General features: G+C 28.6%; 1 protein-coding gene across 1 annotated transcript in view; it reads right to left on the minus strand.

Annotated features, from left to right (window-relative positions):
* The window catches only part of LOC136797238 (homeobox protein orthopedia-like), a gene marked incomplete at its 5' end in the record, with an annotated part of 113604 nt that continues 100056 nt past the window's right edge, over positions 1–13548 (minus strand). Inside the window, 3 exon segments of the mRNA XM_067053247.1 lie at positions 1–800; positions 1181–1336; positions 4689–4866. Of these exon segments, the coding sequence (XP_066909348.1) occupies positions 751–800; positions 1181–1336; positions 4689–4866 (384 nt within the window).

Raw genomic sequence — 13548 nt, forward strand, 5'->3', positions numbered from 1 at the left:
CACATCACATTAAAAAAAACCCAATAAAATGACATATAATTTATTAGTGCATATAGTACAGTCTTGTTAATAATAAAAATATTTACAGCGTTTTTTATTCTTAATCAAAACATGTATCAAACATTTTACAGTTTCATACGACTTTCCTTTCATAATTTTTACACCATCTTTTATAAGTATCATCAATATTAAATTTTATACATATTCTTGATAAATTCCATTTCAACATACATGGGATACAAGCCCTAGAATTATAAGTTTCATTACAGAACTTTAGCCTTCACTTTTTTCATTTGTATACATTTCCTGACATTTTATTTTTCACATAAGCTATTAATGTTAAATGTGTATTCATGTGTACACTGTTTCGATCCATCACTTACCTTGGCATTTTAAATGTAAATTGACAAAAACTGATCCTTTCCATTGTGTAGTATTTCATATTGCCATGGTTTTCACTTATTTAACCTTTATGTATGTACCTTTTAATAATTTAAATCACCTCAAAAACAATTTTAAATTGATAATTGTCACATTGCTGAAATAAATTACTAAATTTTTCCACCTAATTGAAAATGTTCTAGAATTACTAAGCTGTATTTTTTTTTTTTTATTTTAAATATTTACAATCCAATTATTCATTGATGAAAAACAAGATAATCACGTTTTCCATTGATAGATATTTAAATTAAATTCTGAATACTTCAGAAAATTTACATTATGTTAAGTCTCTGTCTAGTTTTTCTCCTCTCAATTCAAAGTGTCACTTGTACTAGTCTCATGCCCGTAAAATACAGGATCTGAAACATATAAGTTAAAAAGATAAAGGAAATACTTTTCTTGTATCTGTCTAGTAAATCCGACATTGGCTTTTGTAATACAATAAACATATATCACTGTTATTGGTGATAATTTGAATCTTATATAAGAATAAGATTAAACAATAAGAGGCCCATGTACTTCGAGCCCTCTGCACACCTGTGACCGATTAAACGAAATTTCTCTCTCAAACATAAAAACTGATATCTTTTTTTTTTTTTTTTTTTTTTTATTGGTCCCCAAAAATTCAGCCCTTCCATGTCATTTTCTTAATTTAGTTTTAATTTCAGAAAATCCAAAACACAACTTATAATTGATGAATGCAATCAAGAGCATTAATTCAATTAGAAGATAAATTTACCTAATGGATTTATTCCATAATGAGCCTGGTACACTGCTGAACCGTTGGATGCCATTGAGGTTGAAATGGGAAGAGAAGAACTTAGCGACGCCTGATGCGTGGACAACTGGCTGAAACTTCCCATTGGGACAGTGGGTTGACTTAGTTGGCTTAAACCTGTTGGTGAACATTTCTATTTAAATTTTTTATTTGACTTTGATGTCAAATTTTATTATTTAATTTATTATCTTAAAATTAAATAATTTTATCTGGTTGTATAAAATTAATAAAACTTGTTTGGTTGAAATTTATGAAATATAATATCAATTTACAAATGGGTAAAGTAAACCTAAATTATAATGATGGCTTAATTGTTGACCATAAATGTAACCAAGACAGCTGGAGGTGCGGTGAAGAAAGAATAATTTCCATTTTTCAGATCTCCTAACAAGGTCACCCTGATGATGACCTAGAACTTATAACTTTAAGAAGTAATATATTGTACCTTACTGTGTCCCTTTCTTGTGCGAATCCCCAACCATCTTTTTGTTAACTTAACTCAGTAGTTTAGACTTTTTTTGGAATTTAATAATTTAATTTTGAAGTTAATGTTCCTATACAAGTAATGATTGTCCATTCCTTGATTGACTCAAGAAAAAATTGAAGCTCCTCAGTTTCCGCAATAAAAATCAACTCTTTTCAAACTTTCAGAATATTTTATACAACATGAGCTTTTTGGACTGATGAAACAGAAAAATATGACATCCATAAGTTTATTTCATATAAGACTTCAGGTTAAACGAGAAACCAACTAAAAAAAAATGTTCTCTCAAAGAGTTTTGTTGAAAAAAAGGAGTATGTTTTGATTAAAGATTACAATCATATATTATATATTTGTGTTTCATTAATATTATTCCAAAAATTAAGATTTTATTTTATTTTTATAGTACAAACAAATATTTATTCACACTGTAATTAAAACAACAAGAGAAGAATATAATTAATAATTTACAACAACCAATCACCAATAATCATGAATTACAATTTATGTTTGATGTTGTCCTTGTACAAGTATATTTATTATTTAAAAAAAATTATAATTTATGTAGAGGGAGTTATCAATACTTTACTTTTTGTGCTTCAAAGGCCAAATTGAAGTATGAGGGTAAGTAGGAAAATTCTATGATCCAAATCTTCAATCTGAGTTTTAAAAATATCAATTCTACAGAAATATGCATGTGCCAAAATAGCTATTACAATATAAGAAATGTATTTAATTATTTTAAAATATTAAGATTGAAAAATATTAGTATTTGAATCCTTAGGTTCAAAATCTGATTTTTTATTTTTTTTTACCTCAATGAATTTGTGAGTTTTATTTAAAAAGAATAAAACTAGTATTTTGGGGTCTCAGGAAATGGATCCAAAAAATTTACTAATAGACTAATGTAAAATCAGGCTTGTGAGAGCATTGAGGATGTGAAATTTATTTTCATGGGAAAAATAATTAAACATATTTATTTTGTGTCTTATATTCTGTTTATGTAAATTATAATTTAGTTTTTTAGATTGAAAAATTAAATGGAAAATACTTTAAAATCCAAAAAAACAAATTCAAAATTAATGATTTATTCAAATTAAATTGAAATCATTTAATTGGTTTATAAAACCACTTTAATTTGTAAAAGTGTTCCTAAACTTTCAACTGTGTTTGGCCTCAAGAAAATCTGTTAATCAGTCCTGTAAATCTTTTGTTTTAGATAGATTTTAAGACCGTTTTTAGTTAAATATCTGTTTTCTTTCAGTCTAAGCTTCATGAAAAGATAATAAGTTGTACAATAGAGGAACAACAATTCAAAAGAAAAATGTTTATTCCTGGAAATCATTTTTTTAATTATTTTTGTTCCTTGTTTTTGAAAACCAGTTAGCAACATTAACTGGAAATTTTCCAATCTGTTCAGGGCATTTGTCTCATTATTTGTCAAAATACAACATAATTTTATTTCATAAGTGTGAAATTTTTATTAAACTCCCAATGATTTATTAAATTTAAAAAAAAAATTTAGAGTTTCTAATATACTACAGTGTGAGCATGAGTGAAGAATTAAGCTAGAAACTTTATTATTCAATTTTCTGGATCAGGCATTTTTGAAGATAATATAAGGGGTTCGTGATGAAGGGAACATTGGTGTAAAGAATTAAAAGGGCTAATTTACTTTTATGTAGCAGCAGAAACAGTATTAGGAAGAATAGGGGAAGTTACAAAAAAATAATTTTGAGCATGAGAATTCAAGATGAAAGATCAACAAATCATGTTTCTCATCCATTTTATTATGTATAAATAGCAGTAAAGAAACTATAGTGGATCTTAAAAAATGTTTCTCAATGATTAAATTATGAAATATTTTGAAAAATATGTCTGTTAAAAACATTGTTTCATTAAGTTAGTTATCCATAAAGTCCGTGCAACAGCGAAGTGAAACATAAAAAATATAAATAATACACCGAATTTCTTTGAAATATTCTTTAAATATGAAGTACAACTATCAAATTCGCTTTAAAACCTTAGGAATATATTGGAAACTAACTATATAGTTTTATGCTTTGGGTAGAAGTGGTAGAATAGTAATTAATTGGGAATAGAAAGCATGTTTGGTACAAATAATAACAACATAAAATTATTTAGCATTTTTTTGCCTTATGTCTACCATTAAAATTATATTTTATTGTCAAACATAAATTATAATTCGTAGACCTAATTAATTGATTGGCTCTAATGGTTTTTATAACTCATTGAGAATGATAAAAGTTTTATCATTATTTTTGTAAATCTCATTTGGAATATTTTCAATATCTGGAGTTTGGAGACATTCAATAGAGAAAGTGTCAGTGAGAAGGTAAAATTTTATGAACTAAATTGAAGGAAAGTATCTGTGTTGTTTTTTATTTATTGGTTGAATGAAATGTACTGAAGCTTATGTATTATAATTAATTCAGCAAAATCTGGACGAAATCTCTCTGGAATGCCAATGTAATTTTATTCCAAGTGTCAGATTTCTCTCTCAAGGTACAAAAGTAAACTTTTTATTCACCATAGAATTTTTAAATTTATATATTATAGATATTAAACTTTCTTGTTGTACCGACAAGTTACTTTTATGAGCACTTTTTGAAGTAATAACTGTTTTAAACATTGAATGCGTAAACACGTTGAAATTACTATAAATTAATTAAAATTATAACACGAACGGCCAGTAAATATAATAAAGAAGGATAATGTATGCAATTACCCTAGTGAATAATCAATAAGGTTTGTTAATAAGCAAAATTTTCATGGAATAATTAATTTATAAGTATTTAAATGTTAAGGTATCTATTGAACAAAGGTTCTATGTTTTGAATATATATCGATCTTGACCCTGTATTTGTCAAAACCGAACATCAAATCAATAATTAGGCCTTAGGAAGATTTCTAAATACTTAATTAAATTATTTTAGTATTAAAATTTGAAAAATTAAAAGTAATTACCTGTTGATACTCCCCACCTAGCTTCGGGCGCAGCGAACATGCCAGATGGGCAAATACTATCCGTCATACTTCCAAACGGAGGCAAACCATGGGAGGGTAACAACGAACCAGGGTTTCGAAACACATTTGTTGTCTTCTTCCTCTTTTTCCACTTTGCTCTTCTGTTTTGAAACCACACCTAAAAAAAGAGAAGATTAAATAATTTTCAAATTACATGAGAAGGATGTGAAATTAAATAATTGGAAAACACCTCGGAACATAGTTCCAGATCAGAAGTTAATTTTCTATTGACTGTAATTTATTGTTTTTATAAATTTAATTGAATTCAAATTCACCACGTTATTCAAGGTGGTTGTTACATAGGTGCTCTTTTTGTTTTTTTTTTGTATGTAAAATTTCGCCCACTTTTTTGTCTGATATATGGTATTTTTTGCATTGTATTATCTTCTTCTTCTGCGTTCTTATAATATAATTTATTCAATCACCCTTTCAACAGGAGGAAGGCAAAGGAGAATATTGCCATAGGCCCCTTAGCCCAAAGGCATAGAAAAATTAGAATGACTTATACATTACAGAGGAATTAATAGTTTTCGGGGGGGGGGGGGTCACCAAAATTTATAAATTATAATTCCATACCAAACCTTCTGGTAGCATAGAACCTACATCGAATTTAACATCTAATGTACAATGACAAAAGAACCCTTATGTATCACATTATCTAATACAGTATAACTGGAATATAAATCTTTGTGAGCCCTTTTCCAACTCTCCTCCCACTCATTCTCAGTTCTCTTTACATAGTTAGTTTCTTATATTGTTGTGACCTAATGAAATAAGTTTAGTTTATAATTGAAGTGTTATCTGATAGTGATGTGCATAGAGGCATCTTAACTCCTAAGAAGAACCATCTTTAAGGGCCTACTGGGCTCAGCAATCAATGGGGCCCCTTACTCCTAAAATCGATAGCATTTTAATTTCTATGAAAAGCATTTACCAATTTTTCGATCCGATAAAAAAAACCCTTCACATGTTTGTTTAGCTGTTACTGTTCTCAATCGTTTTCTGTGCTTTTATACCCTGTGGCGCTGTTTATAAAGTGTGAAAACAATGTCCCTTCAGCACTTGCCATCTTTACCCTATGATCCCAGTGGGCCCCCTTCTGTGATCCATAAATTGAAACGTATCAAGAATGAACTGAAAAGTTTAATAATGAAGTTTTTCTTTAAAAATTCAGCCAACCTTTGAGGGGTTTTTTTAAATAGTGTTAATTTGTTTTACTGTTTCACAGATACAGTGCAGGAGCCTATAATCTAAAAAGAAAAATTAACATTTTTAGGAATACATTTTTGGAAGCAATAACCACAACTATAATGTTTTTTAAACATATTTTCAGTAGGAAATATTGGTCCGAAAATAAATTTTATATGCTTTTATTATTTGCATACAATTCATATTTAGATGTTATTGCCAAAAATGTGAATCTTCATGGAATCCTATTCACTCTCAAGCCTATATTTATAATTATTATTATCATAGACGAATAGAAACTTTTTTGGGGAAGGAAAATCCAAATTTGAATACGGTTTAGAAGATTAGTGTTTTCCTTCAAAGAACTTTCTCCACAATTTCGAGTGCCCTTTTGATTTTGATTTTCATTATAGGGCTTAAAACTTGAATATGTTCATGGCTTATATCATAAATAATATATGTTAGCATTGAAAATCTTATTATATATTCCTCAATAATGCATGTTTAGCATAACAAATGATTTTGGTGTTTTATAATCTAATAGTCGAGGACAACGTTTTACGTATTAAACCTCTGTTATGAAATGTTTCTCATCGTCTTCTGTTCCCATTGAATTTTCAGATACATAAAATGCTGATCATTCCTCTATGTTTCATGTTTCTCGCGTCTGTTTTCGTGACGCTTTCATCTCAAAAGCGTTGAGAGCCATTGATCATCTATTCAAATTCTTGCTCTGCTACATAACGCATCAGGATAAAAAAATTGTTTGCGATGAACGTAAGTTACTCAGCAAGTTCTTTGTAGGTATTTGTTAAACAGAGCGTTGTAGTGATGCATAACAGTACATCACCGGCCTGCCAGCAATTAAGGATAAGACCAAGTGTGCTCAGGCTACTGGTCCATTAGACCGTGACGCATCACTTATTACTCGCCGGGGTCCCACCCACAGGCGGCGAGGGTAATCCAACTTCCTGTATTCTGATTGGAGAAAGGATTTCCGATGGTATGAACCGGAACTGTTCGATTCGAATTAATCGAAGTGTTGATCTTTCCTAATGATTTGAAAGTTTCAGTGAGTTCAGTTTGTTTAGAACAATCTGGACAGAACTACTCCTCATAACGTAGTTTTGCTGATAAGTCCTCGGTATTGATGACACATCATTAAAGTAACTAAATCTTTAAAAAAAACTACTAACAGTTGCATAGTCGGGACTACATTCCGGGGCGAGGGTTCCTTCCAGATAGTACAAGAGGCGGGAAGAAAAAAAGGCATAACTAGTCTAAATTCATGATTCTGCCAAGTATAGGTTGAGGGAATAAAAAATGGCGGCTGTTTCAAAACCTTAAAAAAACATTAATTTTTCATTCGGAGGTGTATATCTTAAAAACTAACAACAACACTAGAAAATATAAGAGAACATTATTTAAAGAAGAGTAAATTTCCTGAAAACTAGCCCTAAAAGAGCAATAACGTCCAATAGTTCTCGAGATATAGCTTTTTAAAAAGAAAAAATTCTTAAAGATCTCCTGAAAGATTAGTAGCTAGTTAATTTATTTTGAGAAATCTATATCTCAGGAACTATGTGACGTACAGGTGTCTATTAGCGCTCAAATTAAAGCTTGTTTAATGGACTATAAAGAAGTTTATGACTTTTACCTTCGTAGGAATAGTAGTTTTCGTGATATTTGCTAAAATAAACTGATTTATAGTTATTCAGACAATAAGCTTGATTTATGAAAAACTTCATTTCAGAAACCATTGGAAGTACAGATGTCTGCCAGCGCTCAAATTAAAACTAGTTAAATTTACTACAAAATAGTTAATTATGTTTATCTTTGTAGGAGTAGTTTTTATGATATTCACATATGAATATAGATTTGGCAAATGAAAATTTGTCCGAACAACTATAAATCAATTTATTTTAGCAAATTTCATGTAAACTATTACTCCTGCAAAGATAAATATCATAAACTACTTTATAGCTCATTAGACTAGCTTTAATTTGAGTACTAATAGACTATCTGTACGTCAAATGGTTTTTGAGATATCAATTTTTCAAAATAAATTCACTGTCTACTGATCTTTCAGTACGCCCCATACAACATTTTTCTGAAACATGGCTTTTTAAAAAGCTATATCTCGGAAAATATTTAACGTAAATAGCTCTATTAGGGCTCATATTTTAAGCAAATTTACTATTCTTTAAATAACGTTCTTTTAGATTTTCTAGTGTTGTTGGTAGTTTTTAAGATATAGAGCTCCGAATGAAAAATTAATGTTTTTTTAAGGGTTTGAAACAGCCGCCAATTTTTATTCCTCCTACCCATACTTGGCGGACTCATCAATTTTGGCTAGTAATTATAAATAGTTTTTATTACTGTAATAAAAACTTGGGGTGAGATAACTGCCTTTTTTTCTCCTCTTGGGCTCTTGTACTAAAATATTTACTTTCAAGAAACCCAATTTCAAACCGTTAGAAATTGGAAGAAAATTTGATTATTTTAGCTAAATAGACACTTTTTGAGCACATAATGTATCTCTAAAACTATTGTAGATTTTTTTTTTATTTGGATATAATATCCGTAAGTTAATTATTCTTAATGTATTGTAATAATTACAAAATACTGATCTACATGACTAGAATAAGGCTTATCTGGACATAAGGAGTTATTATCCTATATAATATAAATTCGAAATTGGAAAATGCAAGAAAAAATTTATATCAAATGTATCCATACTTTAATAAAACATCAAAATTATCCAATAGAAAAAAATTGATAATCTATAGAGCAGTACTAAGACCCATCTTATCTTATGCCTGCCTCATAGGGTGTTTTGAAAGTTCAACCACTATTAAAAAATACAAGTATTTCAAAACAAATACCTCACAATCATAATTATTAATTTATCCATACTACACAAGAATATCTAAACTGCACACTAAATTAAATATAGACACCATAAAGGATTACATATATAATCTGACTCAGAATTTCTTTTGGTTTGTATAATATAGACTATAATTTTTGATTCATTATTTTTTCAATAAACCATTGTTGAAAAATATAAAACAGCTTTTCTATGCCAACTTATATTATTTACGACTAATATGAAAATTTATTTATATATTTTTTTGTTGTTTTGTAATTTCAGGGGAGATGGAAGAGAGGGTACTCCTCGGGCCTTAGGTTGAGCAACTGACAACTAATAAAATTGTCCGAGGTCAAGTAGGATGTAAGCCGATGCCAACGTAACCAAATGATTTGAGGAGCTAAGCAAATAGCGGCGCCGGTCCGATTCCGGCCTGGGCGGATTGACTTTTATTTCGTGGTGGCCCCGCAGAGTGAAAATTCTACCCTCTCACTCTGATTAGAATATAATGGTTACCTTTAGGATAATGAGTGATAAATGTCCAAGTAGGGGTAAACATAAAAAATAAAAAAAAAAGGACTTGAACCCAAAAATTTTATGTTTTAGCTTTGTAATATTGAACAAATATTTTTTAAATGCTCTATTTAAATTCAATGCATTATTGCAAAAAAAAAAATTAAAAATTAATTGTAAATCTAAATAAAATAAATTAAAAAAAAATTAAACAGAAGGGGAAAGAGTTGTGTTAAACAATTGGATAAGATTCTCTGGAATATCACCTAACCGGTACCTACAGGTATAGGTGAGGGAAAGTCCTGCAAGTGAGGCAATTTTTTGCCAACCGACAGAAAAACAATAGAGAACTATTATTCCTCCATTCGATGAAAAATTATATGTTCTGGGATTCTATTAGAGACCAAAAGACTATACATTAGTGAAGTTTACTTCATCTGGTTAATAAATTCATTTAATAGGAAACTATTAATCTCAATAATTTTCATTAAACTATAAATTAAAAGAAAACCTATTAAAAATAATATAATTAGTAACACGTCTATTCGAATACGCACTTCTGATTATTCCGGACAGTCAGAATTCTCGTTGGAACAGAACATTTTACAATAAAAGTGTTATCTCCAGGTAATGCGGAATTAACGAGTTTAAAAATATAACATTACTACTTATATTTTTTATGAAATAAATATTGTTTTGTTTAGGATAAAAATATGTGGAATATAATTCAAAATTATTCCAAAAACTATTTATTTATTTTTTTTAGGGTCTGGATACCTCTTTGGTCACTTTCCACCTTATCATAGTTATATTATGTCAAAGTGTATGACTCAATGAAAAACTTTTATTAATTTATTACTGTTAATAGAATCGACCAACAATTACACTACAAAATACTGCACCGAAAATTGATTAAAATGAAAAAGACAATAAGATGATTTTGGGGCGGGTATATAGTAGGAAGGATTGCGAAGTAAGAAGAAAACAGTTTGATGAGTGATAACATCGTTTTTATGCTTTGGAGAAAGTCAGAAGGATTGAATCATGATGTTTGTTTAATAATATTATCCTAAATTAACCTATTATACATAATAAAAAACTATTACAAAAAAACCTTTGTTGCATTACAATAAATAAAGAAAATTAAGATTTTTTTTAAATTTATTTATTTAATGTAATTTACAACTGTATAAATAATAAATACAATCTGTGGTAAGAATTTTAACGCTAAAATATAAAAATAATCAATATTCTTACAATTATTTTAAATCCCCATGAGAAACAAAACGGAATTATTTCAATTCCATAAGAAGAGTGAAATATATATTTCTCAATTTTAAAAACTTTTGTTAAATATGAATTATACATAATTTTAAAAATCAAATTGGATGTAAAATATAGTCTGATTTTTATACGTGTATTTATAATTAAAGAATTATTTAATGTTAAGTCTTTTATGAATAAATTCACCTTAAATTAACTAGTTAAAATTATAAATGTCTTTTAGCAGTATTTGTAATTTAATTTTGTTTATTGTGAAAACATTCTACATTGATTTGGTTGTACATAAATTAATTTATCCTTTTCCACTTAGTTAAAATTCAAATATATACAGAATATTTGTAGTTTTTTTTTTGTATAAACTTGTTCTTTTTTTGTTTTTTTTTATATTTTGGTTATGAATTTATACAAGGAAATGAATTAATCGTGGTGTTGATTTGATGATTTGGAAGTCCCACTGGACAGATATTTTATTGCCCTTGAGCTGACGTCAGTCTCGTGGCCTATATTTGTCAGAAAATATTCATCCGCACATTAGAGCTTCCTCAAGTTATCTTTGCTACACATCTCTGGTAGGTGAACATTGTCGTAGTCCCGCAAACAAACTTTTCCCGAAAGCATATAGGTAATTATTAGATATATTTGCGCGAAACGTATATTCCAACCACACATTTCATTCTAAACTATTATAAACATAATGATTTTTATGCACAACTACTAAATTTATTAAATATTTCTATGCGTAAATTTTACATATGGTTGGTGGTAAGAAAACATTTATTTACTTTTCACGGTTACCTTTTCCATGATCATTGAAGAAAATGATTATGAACGATTTTTTAGAGGAAAAAAAAAAGTATGAAGGAGTAGGTAAGAAAATAAAATATATATTTCAGATGATATTGAGAGGGTCCCTCCTCAAGACCTCCTGAGAAAGATAAATTAAGTGAAAAGAAATATATAAATACATAAAAAATATATTTTTTACAGGTAAAGATTCCATACTGTTGGTAAAGACGTGGTATTGAGGGTGGTTGGAAATATAGTATAAATTTCTATGATTATATGTTCAGAGGTTATCCAACATTTTTAATTTTTTCTAAGATTCAAATTTCATGGTAATTGAAATTTCTTTTATTTTTATAACTTTGAGGTCAATAAAGGCACCAAAATAGTAGAAGAAAACTATTTATTGTTAACCAACGTTTAACCCCATTTTTCAGAGCTTCGTCAGGGCCAAATAAAAACAAGATACAAACATTGTAAGAATTGACAGAACATTAAAAATATATAGAGAGAAAATACGTAAAAAAAAATTGTTTTGTTTATAAAGTATATTGAAGAAATAATAATAATAATTTAAGAAAGTATATATATGTGTAGATTATATAACTAGAGTTTTGTATTTAGAATTCTATCAGACCTGGCTGTATTTATTAGTAACTAGTTTCTAGTCCAGCTATTTGTTTACTCCCTTAAATTATTATTATTATTTCTTTTATATATTTTATAAACAAAACAATTTTTTAAAATATATTTTCGTATCTTCTCTGTATATTTATTTTACTGTTCTGTCAATTCTTACAATGTTCGTATCTTGTTTCCATTTAGCTCTCACGAAACGTTGGGTATAATAAATATTTTTCTTAATTAATATTTATTTGTTGGTACCTAATTGACCGCCACCCGGTCTATCTTCCTACAGTCTACTTCATACGGTCAATTATCTTCTTCCAATTTTATAAATTAGATTAATTACCTAGAGGGAAGAGTGGAATTTCTGGTTGAATGCTCCTCTACGCTGAGAGGCACTAAAGAGGAAAGCAAAAGAAGCGAAGAAGATTAATTATATATTTAGAAAAGATGTGAGTTCTTTAATTTTGGATATTAATATTAGGTACATCATAATAAATCATTCAAAGTTTTGGACTTTCACTAATATGTCTGAAGTTTCAGAATTAATATTGATATTTCGTCTTTCGTATTTGCATTTAGGGGTGCTTTTATAGATGCTTCATAAATGCCATTACTTTGTAGATGCTTTGGAAGAAGAAAAAAACGTGTGCAAATAAATGTGAAAAAAACACTTTCAAATAACAGTGTAGTAAAACGTTTGAATCTGGCCTAATAAAAATATTTTGGTAGCTATTGTGTGTGGTGCATTAGATATAACTTAATGATCATAAACAAATTATAATTCATGATCATTAAATTGCAACCATAATTTACAAAATCTTCTTATACACGTTTTGGTTTGAGGGTATTGTATGTATAGGGTTCCGTTCTGATAACCATTTTTTATCAGACCTTCGCTATGGAATGTTACGTTCTGTTTTTGCCGAGCCGTTTCCAATTCTGTTTTGCCGAGCCATCTGAAATCTGTAGTTGTTTCCTCGTGTCTAATATTTTACGTGATAATTAATATATATATTTTTTTAAATGAATAATTGGATGTTTGTTTAAATACTATATAGAGGGTACTATCTCTTCCGCGACGAAAATTGAGAAACAAAGTGTTATAGTACAACCCGGAAAGAAAAAAAGACAGTTATCTCACCCCAATTTTTGATTATTTTAATGAAAACTATGTATAATTAATAGTCAAAATTGACGAGTCTGTCAAGTATAGGTAGGGGGAATAAAAAATGGCGGCTGTTTCAATACCTTAAAAAAACATTAATTTTTCATTCGGAGCTCTATATCTTAAAAACTACCAACAACCCTAAAGAATCTAAGATAACATTATTTAAAGAAGAGTAAATTTCCTGGAATATTAGCCCTAAAAGAGCTATTTAAGTCCAATAGTTCTCGAGATATAGCTTTTTAAAAAGAAAAATTTCTTAAAAATCTACTGAAAGATTAGTAGCTAGTTAATTTATTTTGAGAAATCTATATCTCAGGAACTATGTGACGTACAGGTGTCTATTAGCGCTCAAATTAAAGCTT

The sequence above is a fragment of the Halyomorpha halys genome, unplaced genomic scaffold, assembly GCF_000696795.3.
Source record: "Halyomorpha halys isolate HHAL.00 unplaced genomic scaffold, Hhal_1.1 Scaffold1669.1, whole genome shotgun sequence".
Taxonomy (NCBI): domain Eukaryota; kingdom Metazoa; phylum Arthropoda; class Insecta; order Hemiptera; family Pentatomidae; genus Halyomorpha; species Halyomorpha halys.